Genomic DNA, 19,784 nt, shown 5'->3' with positions numbered 1-19,784 from the left:
ATAAACCTATACAGACATAGCCAAAACTCACAAAGTTCACGATGTCCTATTTTTACATGATTTAAAACATTGCTTCCTCCCAAGCATGACTGGGATCTTATTTGGATACTACTCTAGATCAGAACATAAGGAAAGTATTCTGCTATTTAAATTAAAACTGGTTTCTATTATTATACCTTTTCACATTGTAAGCACTGTGAAAGAAAATGGTTAAAAAGACAAGTTTATGCATTGAAATGTAAAAAATCAGAATTTTCAAAATGTACGATTCTGAAAAAGAAAGGAAATGTTGCTTTATTTCCTTTGCTAATCCTACAGCAGCCAGATTGATTGGAAAAACAAATAAAATGGCAATAATATAAAATTTTGAAAGAGATCTTTGAGGCAGTTTTACTTTTTCAAGCTCTGAGCTGCATTCTTGAAGAAGACTTTTTGCTAAATTGCCAAATCAAACTTTCCCAGTTTTAGGAGCTTTTACTTTTCACAATCTTCTACATCTCACCTACATTCACTGTTTAATTATACATAGAAAAATTTCAACCTGATTTTTCTAAGGGTAGAAATTTGTTATTTCTTCTTAGTCTCTGCATCTAGATAACAGAAGGGATGGGATATATTAAGAAGCTTAATCCAAACTTTCTTTCATAATGGAGAGTAGTCTCTGAATCCAGAAATATCAAACAAGCTTTTTTTCCCCCAGCAATTGCTCACATTTGTTTATGTGATTTCATAAGAGACCAAATACAACTCTTCATTTTAGTTTTGAAATAAACATAACATTTAATTTCTAAAGAATAAGAATTTTAAGTGCACATACTATAACCTTGAGTTTTAGTACACGCAGAGATAAAGACTGATTAAAAGGTGGATAAGCTGGTTCATCAACAATGTTAGTTCAATTTCCAGAAAATGTGTAAAGTTCTGTTTTCAAAAGAAGACAAAGAAGCTACTGAGACAGAACTGAAAAAAATGGTTCACAGTTTTTGAGGGAGTAAATCAAACAAATTCTATATGCCTAATTAATTGTCTCTCTACAGGCTTAGAACTTTCAGTCTAGCTGTTAGGCAATCTAGCCTAAGCAGACCACTTATATCCCCAACTGCTTCTAACTCAAATGGTAACTTACACTCATACAAGTAAACTCTCACAATAGTGCAAAAAGCCTATCCACCTGGAATTCTCTGAGCTACTGTGCCAGTATACCAAAGTCGACGCAGTGTTTGCTCAGTGTCATAGATTTGTGTGCACAGTTCACTTAGCATTAAAATTATATGTGACACCAAATCAGATAATGATGACTATTATGCCTTCTCATTGTGATAATATAGAATTATTTCCATAATATAATTTTCCCAGATAAGACTCAAATGTGTGTAGCATTTTTTTGAGGAAATAACAAGATGATTAAAAGCCTGATGAGGCTTTTAAGTTTTCTAACCCCAAATAACCAGACTTGATGTTTAATTTTTTTAGTGGGTTGAGTAAGTTCAGTATTACTAGAACTTTGTATGAGAAGTCCAAGATGGCGTTAATCCATGATCTCATACAAGATCTAATGCAGGAACCAATTGCCTGACAAAACATTCTGGAAGAATTTCTTGCACACAGAAAATATATCTATGTATATTTTAAAAATGTGTTCAACTTCTACATACATGGCAGCCCAAGAAGAGTGCCTGTAAAGGAGCTTCCAGTAATCTTTTGGGCATTAGGACCCTTGTGTTACATCTAGACAAAATTCCCAATTGGAAAAAATGATACATGAAGGAAACCATTGCATATAGATTCTTTATAGACCACAGAACCTGGATAAATTCTACTTAAGCTCATGGGCTAAGCAAAATCCTCTGCTACAATGTGATTCTTTTACAGTCCTTTTACAATAATATTTTAATATTAATTAGAATGTATAATTTAAAGAGTTACCAAAATACTAACTGTCAGCAATAGTTGTGATTTCCTCATTCCGATACAACCAGCTGACAATGGGAGCAGGTGAACTAGTAACACGGCAAACAACTTCTGCATCTTCTCCCTGCCTGAACTCTTGTGGAGATACTATGTCTTGGAAAGTGAGCTTTTCTGAAAAGGAAGAAAACAGAATATAGTAAGTGTCTTCCAGTTCACTTAGCATTAAAATTATATGTGACACCAAATCAGATAATGATGACTATTATGCCTTCTCATTGTGATAATATAGAATTATTTCCATAATATAATTTTCCCAGATAAGGCTCAAATGGTCCTGGACACATGATTTTCACTTTGTCTGTAGAAATGATTTTAGAATCATTTTGCATTACGAAAATCTTTGTTTTATTTACATAAACTAAGCATGTTTTATAAATATATTTTTCACTGTTCTCACTGTTCCAGACCCCAGCTTTGAAGCTCTAGTTTTTTAGAGGTTTATATATTCAGGTTAATACTCTACTTACTTTTGTGTGTTTCATTGTTCATGATTTTATTAGTGAATCAAAACCTCATGTTTTTATTCCATCAAAACTTCCATCAAACCCACCAAAATTATTTGGAAAAGTCTTATTAAAAAGGTGGAACTTTAACCTCACTGACTGTGAAAAATATCAGCTGAGTAAAACGCAAAATCATAAACAACAGTGGGAAACTACGAATAAACTTAGTATTATTAAGTCACAAGAATTTGTAGCATTTTTTTGAGGAAATAACAAGATGATTAAAAGCCTGATGAGGCTTTTAAGTTTTCTAACCCCAAATAACCAGACTTGATGTTTAATTTGTTTAGTGGGTTGATTAAGTTCAGTATTACTAGAACTTTGTATTAGAAGTCCAAGATGGCGTTAATCCATGATCTCATACAAGATCTAATGCAGGAACCAATTGCCTGACAAAACATTCTGGAAGAATTTCTTGCACACAGAAGAAACAAACTGACCTGTGTTCTCAATGATCAAAGACTGCCAATTACATTTCAGAGGACACTCTGGAGAACATAAGTCAGAGATGCAAATCCACCTCCACATTTTTGTATTGATACAAGCACAGGCTCAAATAATCCACACAGAAGGAGCACACTTTTGTTATATACATCTCTTATATACTTTTACAAAATATTTTTATGAGGTGTTTGAAGTATTTGACCATATGTAAATCAGAAGAAAAACTCTCACAGATGTCAGTGAGTGCTGAACCAGAGCCTAGGAGTACAGTGTATCCTGCTTTTTCCTTACAGTGCATCACAAATACAAATAATGAAACTTTTATATGTCAATTCCCACAAACCTTCACATTTCTTGTGTAGTAGGTCTTCGGGTTTATCTAACCTCAGAATTACCACTTGCAAACACTTGAAAAGATTTCAACCTTGCTCAGCAGTCTGCTAATGGAGTGACTGGCGGTTTTAAGCATATAAATGAATTCCACAAAACTTGAAATCCTTTGAAATGCCAGCTTTCAAGCCATCATGTAATTGCTTGTAACTGCTATCACCATTTTAATGGTTGCTTTATCAATAGATTTTTTTAAAATTGTATGTCTTTTGTTATCTGTACCTTTCAGAAGCAGTATTTTATGACTCAACTCTGTATTTTGTGTCTCATTGTAATTCCTTAGCATTCAGTCCATCAACAAACATTTTTTTAATGAATATTAAAAAACTATTCTCCAGTGAAGTTAGAGAATAACTCAGCTGAAAGGCTGCTGGCATATGTCCTACCCTTTCACCAACAAAGACTTTGCCTTATGTCTTCACTGTGTACTTGTTTAACGTATTGCTTTTAGGCATTTTTTACTGATCTAAAGAATATACTACAGTGTAAAGTTATTTAACTAAATTAAAAAAAAAAACAAAACAAAACCAAAACCCAAAGAAACTCTCAGAGAATTTCTTACCACAACAGAATGTATTTACTTTTAAATATACTCCTCAATTAGTTGTTTGCAATTGAAATGCTTTTTGGCTGCTTATCACATTAAGCTTCAACACATTATGGCAAAATTCCATTATAAGGCCAAGAATAGGAAAAGACTAACATAAAAATAACTAATTTAGTCTAAACACCACTTTTTTAATGACATATATTGCACTTCCTGCACTGTCATTTATGCACATATTTGTAATAGATTGTAGATACATTTGTAACACGAATTAGGTTGACATAATTTTTTCTCATATTTCCTCTTTTCTGAGGGGCATACAGTGCACCCTCATAAGATGGTGCTCTAAGATACAAAGGAAAAGTGATCTACAATATTACAAAGTGGCCATCCATTTAATTTAAATCTTCGACATAATATCTATTAAATAAACCGCAGGAGATGCAACTATTTGGAAGATAAGGTTCAGAGCCTGGGAAGATATTTTGATAAGCTTTACCTTCTCAATAGCAGTGGCTTTTAAAACATAGTCTTTCATCTGTTAATTGATAATATTTTACTTACGATAAATTTCCAAAACAACAGTAGCTTCTTGAGTTTGTCCTTTAGCATCTGTTGCTTGACACCGATATATACCAGCATCTTCTACATCTGCATTATAAATGGTTAGACGTGATCGAACAGCTTCTTTCTGAACAACCACTCTCTGACTAGAAACAATCTTTTCTCCTTGTGGATTGTACCAATCTATGTTGTCAGGCTCACCAATGGCTACAAACAAAACCAAAAAACAATCCAACATTAGAAGTTCAGGTAAATGTTATGCAACACATATGCCTACCCAGTGCACAATGTCTATGCAGCGTCAGGGAACTGCTAAATTATGAGAGTTGTGAGAAAGTTTGTAGAAAGACAAGTAAGGCAAAACTGCAGGCAGATGTAGGATTATTAAGGCAGCTCAAGGATTCAAGAGGGAAAAAAAATAAACACAGAAACACATAAAGTCTTTAAGGAAAGAAATAGGCTGTTCAGCAGTCACTGGATCAACAGGCCAAGTTGTCAGTCAGCTGTGTTGCCACTGTAGTCAGGACTTGTGTCATTGTCAATGGAAGAGGGCAACTCAGCAACATCAAGGATCCACATCAGGCACCTGCAAATGCAAACTCTTTTCCTTCTGACTGATATCTGCCTCACCAGAAAAGACTCTTTGGGTGTCTCATTAGGTTGGAAAGGATACTAAAGCTTAGCCTAGTAGCTTATTTAACTTCTTAGTTTAGACAAGTGAAAATATTTTAAGTAAAGAAGCATCCTAACAGATATAAATTATCCGTACTGATACGACAATTCAAACTGAATGATTCAGAATCTGGAATTAATAGTTTCTAGACTGGAAATGTGAAGCCAGTAAAGATTTACTATTTATCACAATTCTCACAAGTCAATGTGAATATATAAAAATATGTTAATTTAAGTTAATATTGTGAATAAATTAATTCCATTTTGTATTATGTAGAAGGTTCGAAATCTAATGAAAAATACATAACTACAAATAAAATAAACACATACCTGTGCATGTGAAGAACTTGGATTCACCCACACTGAGCTCAACTTTGCTAAGTGAAATTGTAACTTGAAGTAGAGCTGAAAAATATAAATTAGGTTGTGAACACATATTGGCATTTATCAGTTTAAATTTTATATTTTCAGAAAAGCATTTTATCTTTTGAACTGAAGCATATACAGAGGTAGAGCAAACAATCAAAATAAAGAAAAGATGTTACACGAAGGATAACAGCCTCACATCCTAAAACAGAGAATAAAATTAAAGAAAAAAAGAAAAAGGGATAGAAATACACATGAACATAAAACTAAAAACTCAGTGAGAATAAGGTGATTTGGAACAGTCAGCACAGACTGACCAAGGGTAAACGATGCCTTTTTTGTGGATGTGGGAAAAACAGTGAGTGGGAATTACCTTGACTTTACCAAGGCTTTTGACACTGCCTCCCACAATATTCTTGTATTAATGTGTATTTGGTATAAATAGCAAGGTTTTGATAGTGGGAAGCAGTTGCAGGGGTGACTTCTGTGGGAGGGAGGTCAAGGGTTGCGTTGTGACAGACACAGCCAGTGCTAGCTGGCTCCACAGTGGGCCCACTGCAGGACACAGGTGAGGCAGCTGGAAGAGTTTGTGGCACCTCTTAGAACACCAAGAACGCCAGAGCAATAGGAGGTGCTCCATGGCACAGCTGGTAACATTTCTGAAGGGACTGTGGCCCATCCATAAGCCCATACTAGAGCAAGTACATCCCCAAAAGGATTGTGGCCTGTGGATAACCCACAACAGAACAGACAAAATGAGTTAGGCAGAAGGAACAGTGGAAGAAAAGAGTGAGAAAGAAGGAACGGCAGAAAGAAACCACTATGTCCTCACTCCAACCTCCTGCATCACCCATCACCTCACTGAAGGGACTGAGTGTAACCTGCATTGATGGTGATAACAAGGGGAGTGAAGACTAGGAACGGGGAAGAAGAGGTATCTGGAGCCTGGGAAAGGGGAAGAAAGGTGTTTTCCTTAAGTGCTTAAGTATTTGTCTTCTTTGTTTCCCAGTACTCAAATCAGTAATTAAATATTTATGTTAATGGTTGATAAAGAAAGTTAAATTCCCCAACTAGTGTCTATTTTGCCCACAACAGTAATTTGCCAGTGATTTTCCTGTCTTTACCTTTACCCATGAGTTTTCTTGCTCCCAGTCTTCCTATTTTTATCCCTGCCTTGCTGGGGGTTGGGGGAGTAAGCAGATGGCTTGGCCCAACCCACCACATCAAGTTAGGGTGTTATAGTCTGGATGAGTGGATAACTAGGCTGGTAAAACTAGCTGAAACTATTCAGGCTTAGAAGGCAGTGGCTAATTGGTCATACTCTACCTGGAAACCAGTAACAAGCAAGGTACTCTCCTGGGATCTGTCTTATTTAACACCTTTATCAAAGATGGGAAGGAGGTCATTGACCTAGCAAGACTGGAAGAATGTATCAACAGGAACACCATAACACTCAACAAGGATAAAGGCTGCGTTCTGCACCTGGGAGGGAATAACCTGTTGGGAGTCACAGAAACAGTGATGAGAGGCTGAGGGGAGGTATGCTTGTTCAATCTGTAGAAGAGAAAGCTGTAGAGGTGTGGTGGTGCAACTCCCCCACTTTCTTGGCCTGCTCGGAGCTTGGTGCAATTTCACCCTATGGGCAACATGCCAACCCAAGATGAATTGGGAAAGGTAGTGGAGCAGAGTGTTAAGGCACTCCCTTAGCACAACTGGCTCCTGTCCTCTCCTCTACAGCTTGTGAAGGGTAATGACAATCAATGACCTCCAGAGAGCCTAGTACATCTATACTCAGGTCATGGTCCAAAGCGGGTGGTACCAGAACTTCAAGATCTAGCAAATTCTGGGCACAACTGGTGGAAAGTACCAGAATATTCTATCATCTGAGTTGGGTTGAAATGGAAAAGTACCCAACGAAAGTCAGTTATCTTGGACCCTACAAACAGCAATTCTAAGTGAGACCCTTTGAGGTCTCCTGGATTGTAGTGGGCTGTGACCAGCATCTTCCCTGAGTTGGGAAGCCTCTCAGGCACAGATTCTTCGAGGTTTGACAATCATCTGTCCACGAAGCCGATGAAAAGCCAGACTTCTCGAGGCTCAATTATTCCCTGTTGAGGAATGCCAATGAATTATGAGTGCTCCAGACTCAAGAAGAGGGAAATTTTAACAATAGACTAGTCTCTTCCATCCACCTCTCTATTTATGTGCTTGAATATGCACATTTGCCTTCATGAGTGTGGATGTCTACATACTTCACTGGATATCCAAATATTTCCATGTTGTCTCTGTGTGTGTGTGTATATTTTGTGTTTATACATATATACATATAGATATATATTTTGATTTAGAATACCTTGTAGTAAGTTAGTGTGAATCTTGTCACTCTCGAATCTGTAGTTAAGTTGCTATTTTAATTATATTCTACCAAATCACCTTGTTTTTCTTTAAATTGGTCAATCATTAAGTGCTGCTAAAATTCAACCTTTTTATCCACCTCACACCATTAATAAATCTTAAATTGCTGCTAAATCGTAACCACGTCAAATAATTTCATCTACGATAAGGGGAACCTAACAGCTATCCACCCATATCTTTTGGGAATTCATCAAGATGGAGTTAGGCTCTTCACAGTGGTGTATGGCAGGTAGATGAAAGACAAATTGAAACAAGAGAGGTTCAGTCTGAGCGTAAGGAAAAACTTTTTCATGATGTGGACAGTCAGACAGCAGAGCAGATTGCCCAGAAAAGTTATGCAATCTCAGTTTTTTCAGTTTTCAAGAGCTCATTGGAGCCTTGAAAAATCTGGTCTGTGTTTCTAACTGACCCTGCTTTGAGCAGGAGCCTGGAATAGTGACCTTCTTCAGTCCCTTCCACTTGAACAATCCTGTGGTCCCATGACCCTATGAGTAACCTACCCAACACAGCCAGTAGTATTGGTGAAGGGCTTATTTAGGCAAAATATGTACCATTCAATAATCACAATTCCAGTATTATCATAATCCTAAATAGCTGTAGCTTTTTAACATCTATTATCTTACAAAATTGGACAATAAATGTTCATGAACCAATAACAAGGATAAAGTCAGTCACGTTAATCAAGACAGAAGTCAGACAAAAAAAAGGATTCATTTTTTAGAGAATAACCTAAATTTTCATTCAGTATTATACATAGTAGAGAACTGGGGTGTATCTGAAGTTTTAAAAAAATACTGTTTCAAGAATTGTGGGTTTCAGTCTTGAAATATAACAATTATGGTCTATTTCGTGTATGTGGAAATATTTCACCTTTTTGAAAACTGCAACACAAAATACAGTGTATAGTGAATGTCCCAAGCTCACTAGATTCCTCTTGTATAATTGGTACGAAAATCCAACAGGACAAATATCTTGAGAGGCAGGGAGTATTACACTCCAAACTAACTTTTCAGTGTGACAGATTTTACCCATGAATATGTTAGAACTTTAAAACCTGATAAAAGCCACAATTATTTGGTTCTGCTGAGAGCAGAAATTAAAGATCGGCATAGAAAAAATAACTGCCTAAGCAGTATTCCATACATATTAATGTGACAATTATTACATGAAATAGGTTTGTCATGAAATAGATTTGCTAGTGATATAATTTCATGTAATCACCCTGGATAAGCAAGAATTAGACCACATTTATTTTTTTTGTTCAATAGTTGTATTGAAAGGAAAACCAAAAAAAGGCAAAGAAAACTGAAGATTACTTCAGTATCAGTCTGCCAAACTAAATTTAACAGAATTGGCTAGTTTCTACCAAAAAAAAAAGAAAAATAAAACATCTGTACAGTAAATAACATGTTTCATGAGATGTCCTGAATTGTGTATACTTTTCCTGAGGAGATCATCACGATTGAATGTATTTTTTAAAAAAATTATTATTAATATATTATAACCTGCCCACCTTAAGAAGATAGCTAAGAAGAAAAAACATAAAAAGACCCCAAGAACACATTCTACTGAAGGGAAGTTGCTGCAAGTATACTTGAAATTACAAGACTTCCTGACCTTGTTAATGTATAGAAACCAGTAAAGTAGAATGTTTAGTTTCAATGTTAACAATCATTTATATTTTACTAGCTTTTATTTTTCCCGTATTTTACTGCAATGTATATAATTTCATTTACACTCTTTTCCCAGCTACCCTCTGTAGTCTTACCCACTTGTAAAACATCTTGAAACCTGTAACTCCTTGCCTAGTGAGGACAAAACAGGCCTTGGACAGTCTAGTAAACTCCCTGAGTACATCCCTGATAACAGGGACCTAAAAATGCAAGACAACTGCCTGAGAAGATGCCAGTGTCAAGATAAATGACTGGAAGCTGGTTTAAACTAACCCTCTTGAAACAAACAGGAGCCGAAGGACGGATGAGCTAACTCCATGACTGTATATGGACACGGGAAACCTAAAGTTCAACTAGCAGACAGTGTTAGGAAGACTATGTGGACCACCAAGGGAGGGAGAAGACCCTCACTCTATTTTTACTATACATGCTCAGACTATGTAAATGAATTCTGAGAACCCATTAGCATAAGACTGCCTTTTCTAGGAAATCTGATTAATATGTAAGCTTTTTGCGTATATTAGTCACGGCGTTTTGTTAGTAGATGCGGCACTTGTGGTGGAGTGATCCCCAGTGCTGCCAATAAAGAATACCTGCTTAACAGTTATACTGAATTCTGACTATAGAGTTAACCTCTGTTTCACTACTTCAGGCAAAAGTAAATATCTGTGTGTACTCAGTTTGCTAACATCAAAACCTATCAGTCCACAAAGGCCGTCAGGAAGAGGGCATGACTGCCTAGAGGTCAGGAAGAAAGGAAAAGTCGACTGCAAAAATGTTGAATCTAGTACCAGAGCAGGTATTAGTACCATCGTCATTGCAAAACCAAGAAAGATAGTGAAGGTTCCTTCAGGACACGTGTGTAAGCACTGACAGAGAAAGAGAGTAATGTCCTCATTCTATGGTCTTTATGTCCACGGTAGCAGAAGCAAAGGACAAACTTTAGTGTAGGAAAGGATATTAGTTTCAGACAAAGTTTTTTTTTTGTGGTAATAAGCATCAAGGAGTAACAAATCATCCAGGAGGCTACTCAAAGCCTCACTTCTTTATTTACCTGTCAGGGTAAGCTTCCCTTTAACATCAAGATATATAATGACTGGTTGGAAACCAAGATACTAATAAATCCAGAGGTTGGGGAATTTAAAGAGATTAGAGCCATTTAGGGCATTTATTCCTAATCACAGACTAATTTTTTAGGTCCTATGCCACCACTTGTATGGTACTTTTTTTATAGAGTTTGTAGTCTTGTAGAATTACTTCAGAAATATATATGTTAGTATTTCAGCAGTACTGCTTCAAGGATAATTTCATTGCTTAGTTCCAATAACTGTAATAACTGATGTTGAACTATGTAAATGCAATAGATTAAGTAATAAATGTCAGGTAGAATGTAAGGAACTGCATGATGAGAGGTGAAAAGCAAAGTTAGAGAATATTTTTCCTTCATCAATGAAATAGATATTTGAGACTGTAACACAGTCTTGGCAAAGGGATGAACTCCATTTAAAATTCTTAGGATAAGTGTAATTACAAACTCTGTGGAGACATGCTAACTACATCTCTGAAACCAAAAGGAAATCACATTTTCTACATATGGTACTTTAATATTTACAAAATAGGAAAATATAAGACCATCTGTCCAATTTATCTAGCCTCATCGTTTTCCTAGCTCTGCTTCATGTAAATAGAAAAATACTGCTTTACACAAACAAGAATAAAAAATATTGTCCAAGTGATTAATCTAGCATCTGTGCTTATTAGGTAGTCAGGCAAATAGTCCAGTACTAAGCTAGGAGAAGGCTCACTCATCACTTACTGAAAGTAAAATATTGCAAAGAGACAACACATCCAGAAAGTTTTACGTTACTTTCAAATTTATTTCAAGAAGAGCTACATGCATGCATTAGGTTATTATAAGCTCTGATGAGGATGGCATGCAATGTACACACAATTCAAGTTATTGCTGTAAACTAACATCTAATGGATTAATATAAAAGAGAGTTGTTTGTACCAGACTGGTCTGAAGTGATTTGAATACACAGTGAATGCTTATTTTATCAGATCAGTGAAGGTGTTCCAAAAATTCAAGTCAGTAGAGTCTGTGTCTAGCTACATTAAATCAAGCCCAGAAATGAACAGCAGCTTCTTGATAGATCTGACAAAAAATTGCCTCTTCCCATGTTTCCAAGGATATTGCCTAACTAGTTATAAATTAATTTTAAAAAAATTTAAAAAGACAAGATCTAGAAGATCTCTTCAGGTAGAACACTGTGGAGTGTAATGCTACTGTAGTAAAGCTGTTCTGGGAAACAGTGAAGTCAGTCAGGGCTTCACTCAGCCTTGAGTACATGTGCAATTTTATAGCCAAAAAAACCCACTAGGTGATATAACCAATCCCTTCCCTCTTGATCATAGTCATTATAAAAGAATTATCAGCTGTACTACACTGAGAAGATTCTGTTGAATTATTCCTTAATGGGTTTAAAAATCACTTAGAAAGATAAGTAAGAATAGTAATAGGAGGTCCATTTGTTCTGTTATATATGGAGACAGATGACTCCACTCATAAGATCAAACATTTAGTAGATAATTGATTTCAGTCCCATTTGCAGTAGTATCCTCCACATCTCAGAACTAGCATCACAAACCTGTCATAGCTGTCTACACAGATTATTACCTAATGCAACAAAATTGAGGAGTCATCAGTGAGAGCTTAGAAAAAGTGTAACACTAAGTCACTCGCATATGTAATTCTATTGTCACTTAGCAATATATTAAAACACATTAAGTGTGTATACTATACAAATGTATATTTTAAACATAGACATAAGATATAAAAGATACTAAAAAGGAAAAGGAGACAATATTTGAATAAAATATGAAAAATATTGGGTAAAGCTCTGCTCCAACTAGGAACTCCATCCATCAACTTCTTGATAATTCAATTTCTTAAGAACACACCTGAACACTCCAAAAACCTGAAAAGCTTGGTTTTGTTTGTGTTGAAAAGTATAACACCAGGCAGATACCAAAAGCCAAAACATACCATATTCTGTCCCAGTTTCCACAATGTAAATTTGTTACAATATAGTTGAACAGTTTTATGCTACAATAGATCTTAATGCATTTTAGAATTTACTTTTGAGCAACGAGACAGCACTCTACTATGGAGGGGCCTTTCTAAATCTGTTGGACTGCAAACCCACTGAAAGGCAGAGGGTAATGTGAAGGCAGTAAAAAAGACGACAAAACAAGGCATAGCTTGGGATCAACACTGAATTAAGGAGAGGAGTGATAGCTACAGAAGCTAATTTGGACGGCTTTGGCAGTAGCTTCTAAGAAAAACAAGTCAACTGCATGATATAGCTGAGAGGACTGTATTCTTTGTGAAGGTCCAAATTCTGTTTGGCATAAGTTCTCTGACCATAGTTATACCCTAGTCTATTGGTATGCTTTGACTTCAAGTAGTAAGCAAACTTACCTGGGTGATGTGGTTTTGCTTTCAGTAAACAATTACACTAGTATTTAAAACTTAGTACGCTTAGAAAACTTGGCTTCTTTATTTTTGAGCATGAAGAAAATAAGTTTTTAATTGGTATCAAATTAAATCCCAGAACAACCCTTTAACTAGTTATTCTTTTTTTTTTTTTTTTCCTTTATTATGCAGGCTTCTAAGAATATTCTGCTTAAATTCACTGATTCCCAGATAAAAGTGAATGGACTCTGAATGAAAATTACACTGACACAATCCTTGCAGAAATAGTTTCTCTCTTAAATTTCTAATATTTTCCAGTTTTAATATAACCTGAAACACCAAAAAGGGTGCTCTGTTTTGCTTTTAAATACTATACTTTACATCTATTTGGAATCCTAAACTGACATGAGGAAAAAGAAATTATTAAATGTGCACTAAACTTTTTAAGTATCAGACAGTTCAAGGGCATTTTATTTTAGGGCAAATGTTTTTTAGGTTATTTTTTAAAATCTCAGTTAGTTACCTTATTTCAACTATTGATTCAGCAAAGTCAAAAATAAAAAACCACTACACAATCCATAAAGTTACAGTTCTGTAAAAGAAAGTCTGATTTAAGCTGTTTCCGTGAGTAATCAAACAATCAGGAACCATACACCTTTGCCGTAAAGAACTCAATTACAACAGTACAAAATAGAGCTGAATTAAAGTCTGTTAAGCTGTTTGGAAATAATGTTCACAGATATCTCAAGTCACCTAAGGTATTATTTTTTTCATATAGACAATGAAGAAGATTCCAACACTGTAGATCTTTGAAGAAGGCATGCAGTCAGATGTTAGACAGATGACCATTAAAGCTAATGACATCATTACTAAAATCATCATTAAACAGCAAACTCACAACAAAATGGTAGAAAAAACCAGGATTTTACCACATACTGTCACATCTCTTTTATATCTAAGTGAACTGTTTACGGGGGAGAAAACCTATCATTTTTGCATGCACTGAAAAGGATATGATGTTTTGTTGAGCTTGTAACGTCTCTGAGACTCGTAGTGTTTTAAAACACCTAATGCTTGCAGTCCTTTGGGAATAAAAATAATGCTAAAGAATATATTTTTTTCTATGTCTGTGGGAACCTACAGTGAAAATTTAATCCAAATAGCCTATTCAAATGTAACTCACTCAACATTTTATCATTTAAATGTACTTTTAGATTTTTTTTTCTCAATTTTTTAAGCAGTTTAATAACCTACATTAAGTTTTCTATTCAGACAGTATTCTAATATCCTGTAAGCACTATAACTTTTTTTCTTCTTTTTTCTTATGAATAAAGTTATATTAACTCGCCTAATGATAGCCTGTCTTCCATTCAATGACTTTGAATGCTCGCCTGCAATTTGTTTTGCAGAAATATCCGAAAGACAAACTGCATCTGCAAAGCCAATAGACAAAAATGTAACCCCTATGGAGGCTGGTTATTTTTCAACTTTGTAGGGGCAGGCTACTGCTAAATCAGAAAGCATCACTTCTGCAGGGTATGGCAGTACTGAGAGATGTTAGTTACATTTTTAATTGTTTGACATAAAGTTTCACAATTAATTAAATAGTTCAGTATAACTGAAATTTCCATTTCATCACATTAACATTAATTGGGATTTGTCAGTAGGAAACACAGTTCTGATATAAAGTTTTAAGGTTTTATTTGAATCATTACGGATTCCTTGTTGAATTTCTGCCTTATAGAATACAGAGTGGTTTATTTTTAGGTAGACAAAACAGTCTTTATGTCATCATGAATTCATTTCCTACATCTGTTGAAATGTCATTTTCCCTGATGAGATGAGCTAGAAGTCACACGAAGTTCAAACTGCCTTCTGGGGCATAACAGATGTTATAGGGGGGAAATGCACAATGCAAGAGAACCAACAAGATCCAGTTTTGTGTAACAATGACACAAATACTGAAGCACAGTCAGAAAATCCTCCTGTTAATTATTCTTTTCTATGACACTGGCAGCAGAAACAGTGAAATAGATAAGCTATTAATATCTGAGCAGAGACAGTATACAACTATAAAACAGAACACTGCTTAAACAAAGTCTGTTTGTTACAACTTTATTTGCAAGACTTATCTCAAACAGAAGTTACTCACTACTGCCCCACCCCAAACTCAAGCAAACTATAGTTGAAAAATAAACATATAAACACTGTGAGTTTTATTCAGATTTTCAGGTAGGCTGATGCTGGGAGCTCAGTTCTCTCAAAACTTAAGAGATGGGATAATGATGTAAGGATAGATTAACAATATTTTTAAATATAGATTTACAAAACCAACCTTATTGAGATATTTTAAAGAATATTTAATCAATATTTAATCCATATGTACATTTTCTAATCATGGATTAGCAATTTATCACAGAAAATCAAGATTAAAAGATAATCAAAATAAAAAAATAAAAATCAAGATATCTAACTTTATTTAAAGTCACAAGACGGATATTTCTGTAAGTGAAAGGCATGAACTTTGGAGGACTTTAGCTATAAAATGGGTTCTGTCAGGCATAACATGACGGAGATATTTAATTCTATTTAAGTTATTCTAGCTAAATTCAGTAGAGCTTCTTATTATGAAAAGAGCAGTGAAGTTTAAAAGCCACTGCTTAACAGAATATTAAGCTATTTTAACTGTAGAGAAACACACTGGGGAACCTTTATCATATATTGATCTCATAGATCAAATAACTAAATAAATATGTGAAAAAAATAATAGAATAGGATGATTATACTTATCAAAGCTTAACACCACCTTAACAAAATCTCCTCAAACTGAAAATATTTCTTTTTGGCAGCAACAAACAGAAAGAAAAAGTATTTCAAGAGCCTATGAATTTTAAGAAACATGTTTCCCAAACTGAAAATTACTTAGTCAGTGAATTCTTAATTTTATAATTTCTCCTACACCCAAGGTAGAAACTTCTAAAAACCACAAGCACATCAATAAAGACAAACTTGAAAAATTAAGGCCTTAATCTTCAAAGTAACAGTTTTTCAGTAACAGCAATCTAGGATGACAGGTGTAGAGTAAGTGGGAGGCTAGGCACACGCCTGGCGGGTGGGGCTATTTTTTTCTTAATATTAAATCTTTTTTCCTAAGTAAGAAGTGATAGGACGAGGGGAAATAGCCTCAAGTTGCACCAGAGGAGGTTTAGACTGGATTTTAGGAAAAATTCTTCACTGAAAGGGTTGTTAAGGACTGGAACAGGCTGCCCAGGGAAGTGGTTGAGTCACCATCCCTGGAGGTATTTAAAAGACGTGTGGATGCGGCACTTTGGGACACAGCTTGGTGGTGGACCTGGCAGTGTTAGGTTAACAGTTAGACTGGATGATCTTAAAGGTCTTTTCTAACCTTAATGATTCTATGTGATTTTTAAAATCTGATATAAAGTGTATTTAATAAAATTTTCAAAACTTAAAAGCTTGTAGGCAAAAAGAGTGATACAAGCTGATGACAAAGCCTTAAAAAAAAGCATTGTCCTTACTAAACAGAAATCCTTGATGGCACAGCTTGTAGTATTTAGTTGAACAGAAATATAATATATAACCTCTTCTCACTTATTGTTGTGCAACATTGGTATGGGCCTTTACAAGAAGCAGTTCATAAACTACATCACAGGGATACAGTATCCGTACCACAGATGTGCTGCAACTTGAAGATAGCTCTCAGCTATGGGGAGAGGCTGAGAGAAGTGTGACTGCTCAGCCTGGAGGAGGGAAGGCTTGGGGGGGAATCACATCCATATGTATAAATACCTCATGGGGGAAGTAAAGAAGAGGGAGCTTGTCAGTGGTGCATAAGAAAAAAAACCTTTTTTACTGTGAGGGTGGTTGAACACTGGAACCAGTTGCCCAGAAACATTGCTGATTCTCCATCCCTGAAGATATTAGAAACCTGATTGGACACAGCCCTGAGCAACCTGTTCTAAGCAGAGGATTAGACCAGATGATCTCCTGAAGTGCCTTCCTGTCTCAGCTGCTCTGTGTGAATCTGTGTGATCTTTATAACATAAAAATCTACATCGCTTTCCCCCTGCTCTAGTGGGCAGTCATTTATTATAGAACAATAAATCACACACGATACAGAGAAAAAAAAAACCATAAGGGTGACATTTATCCAAAACCGTAAACTTTATCTTAAAGCTACAAACCTTAGAAACGTTGCTGAAAAGAAGCACTCATACTGTAACAGTGCCTCATATTTCCTCATTATATTTAATTTTGCTGAGGTAGAAACTTTTGGAAACCACATTTCTTTGTTGTTGCTTAGTAGTCAGCACAAATTTGATAACATACCAAGGCAGTAAATGAACATGGACACCCTAATTGAAGAGTACACTCATACTGCCTTCAGAACAGCAGCAGAAAACATGATACCGAGACCAGGAGTTAAAAAAAAAAAAGCCAAGCTGAATCACTGCCAAAATTCTTTCTTCAAAATCAGCTAATAGCCCCAGTGGTCCTTTAAATTGCAGAGGGGTACTGAATTGAGCCAGCATTCATTCTAAGTCCTTGGCCTTTCTAATCTAAATCCAAAAAACATATTTCTCAGACGTCAGGCCAAAAGTTGTATGTGATCTTTTTGTTGAATGCCAAACACATTAACCCTTTGAATGATCATACAACCAATTCAACATCACTAAATTGAACAAAAAGATGAAAAGAAAATATACTGGAATTATCTTTCTGTATCAACAAGCACAACATAGGAAAGATTCTTTTGAGCCTGTCAGACCCCGCAAGATCATTTCAAAATTCTATCCTTAAGGTCTTGACATCTCAAGACACCAGTGAATCAATCAATGTTCCTCATGATTCTAATGAGTGGTAGAAAACATTGTGAAGAACAGATCCCTCCATGTCTCCGTAGGATCCAAGAGTTTATCCACTATTAAACAATACACAGCCCATCCTCACAAAAATGTCTGCTTCAAACACATTCTGCAGAGGACTTATATGTTTGTTTCTAATGTGAGGTAGGTATTAAGAGATTTCTCTAAAAAGAAAATGTAGGTGCTAAAAGACAGTACTCTAACAAAGATAGGGCAAGAAATCAGACCACATAATTATGGAATCAGTGTATCTTGACTGATTTAAAAACAAGAGATCATTGCAACAAAAGGCACAGTCAACCCCTTCCCTTCAATTCTCACCAGAAAAATGCTGAAATTAAATTAAAAAGTCATTAGGTGAGATTAACAAACAAGTAGATGGCCAGATACAGCAACCACTGCAAATGCATACAACTTGTCTTTTGGCAACTGTTCCTAAAAATATAGTAGTCTCTCTAAAATGTACCAGTAGGCAGCAAAGCAGTTAGAATATGTAAACTAAAGTCAGCAACAGAAAGAGAAGTATTTAGTTAATTACATCTTGAATAAAACACACTGACTAATCAACGTCTCTGTAGCTGAAGAGAGAGTATTTAAACCCTGATTCCAAGAACCTCTAACCAACTAACTGCATTGGCTTTTCTCACAGATTTGTCTTTTTTTTCTTGTGAAAGGCAACACATCCAAAAATTACCTATTTCAGAGAAAGGACTGATGTGGTAAAAGCATTTAGTGCCTCAAAAGTCAGTTTGTCTCTATTGGTTTTCTCTAATATAAGAGTAAGCAGTTCATTCCCATTTCCTGGAACTGCATAATGAAGTCAGAATATCAACTTCAACTACACAAAGACCCCACATCTTTAACTGTAAGAGTTGACAAAGAGAATGTGGAAATGTCAAACAGACATCCTTGGGTCAGATGTCAAGAAAATGAATTAATAGCTCAAAGAGAATTTAATTGCCCCATTCACAGTCTACTCCTGAAACATGCTGTCCTGTTGAGGACAGATGCCATCAGGGCACGAAGAAATGGCTACAGGGACTTTCTGCTGCCAGGCACATAGATCTAGGAAGTGTCTAAATTCACATTTAAGAACTTGCAGCCTTTCTCCTGACACTAGTCACTTTGTCTGCATGTTCCTTATAAAAGGTAGGTGTTTCCTGAGACAGTGCAAATTGGCTGGAATTTGAATCTATGGAGTCATCATTTCACTCAGTACAGTTTAGTTTGAGCAGTGTTTTTTATTTTCTCTTCCTTCCATCAAGTCCTTGAAAAACTTGCACCCATGTTTGAAAATGTGAAAGTCCACAACCCAGTACTCAAGTTTTCCATTGTTACTAATGTATCCAGGACTTGAAAATATTATCAACTGGGATTCATCCTGAGAATGGAAATAATACCTTTATCAGACACTAAGCTTCCTTACTCTAAGAAAATTATGCCTTAAAGAAAAGGTATTGGAAGCATAGGATGGAGAGTTACCCATTTTGATACATGTTTTCTCTACATATTCCTTTACTTTCCTCTTCTCGTAAATTGCAGAAAAGTAATTAAAAATGTCATAGCACATAACTTACAGAGTACTTAGATAATCTTAATCAGAAACATCTTGATTTATAATTATTTATATAAATATATTTTATCTTTCATCAAAACATTTTTAAAATGTTAACATATTTCAATGACACACAAACGTAGAATATTGTTGCATGTATTTTTACCTATAATTTAATGTTATCCTATTTGCAAACTATAAAAAATTAAATCAGTGATGAGTTTGGTACCTGAACAATGCTAAAAGATGCCAGATGACAGTGTTTAAGTTGATGATTCTTCTACTTAGTAATCAACTCAAGATATTCAACATTCAATAAAAAT

At 35.3% G+C, this 19,784-nt stretch overlaps 1 protein-coding gene across 2 annotated transcripts in view; it reads right to left on the bottom strand.

Annotated features, from left to right (window-relative positions):
• Positions 1-19,784, bottom strand: part of NCAM2 (neural cell adhesion molecule 2) — a 322,753-nt gene that overhangs the window by 147,343 nt on the left and 155,626 nt on the right. For both annotated transcript variants that reach the window (XM_074813831.1, XM_074813842.1), the window contains exons 2-4: positions 5,422-5,496; positions 4,420-4,626; positions 1,939-2,082 (exon numbers count right to left, since the gene is read on the bottom strand). In XM_074813831.1, the coding sequence (XP_074669932.1) occupies positions 1,939-2,082; positions 4,420-4,626; positions 5,422-5,496 (426 nt within the window). The remainder of the gene's footprint in view (positions 1-1,938; positions 2,083-4,419; positions 4,627-5,421; positions 5,497-19,784) is intronic.

The sequence above is a fragment of the Strix aluco genome, chromosome 2, assembly GCF_031877795.1.
Source record: "Strix aluco isolate bStrAlu1 chromosome 2, bStrAlu1.hap1, whole genome shotgun sequence".
Classification (NCBI taxonomy): domain Eukaryota; kingdom Metazoa; phylum Chordata; class Aves; order Strigiformes; family Strigidae; genus Strix; species Strix aluco.
Note: the sequence above shows the minus strand (reverse complement) of the source record. Positions and strands in the feature narration are given on the sequence as shown.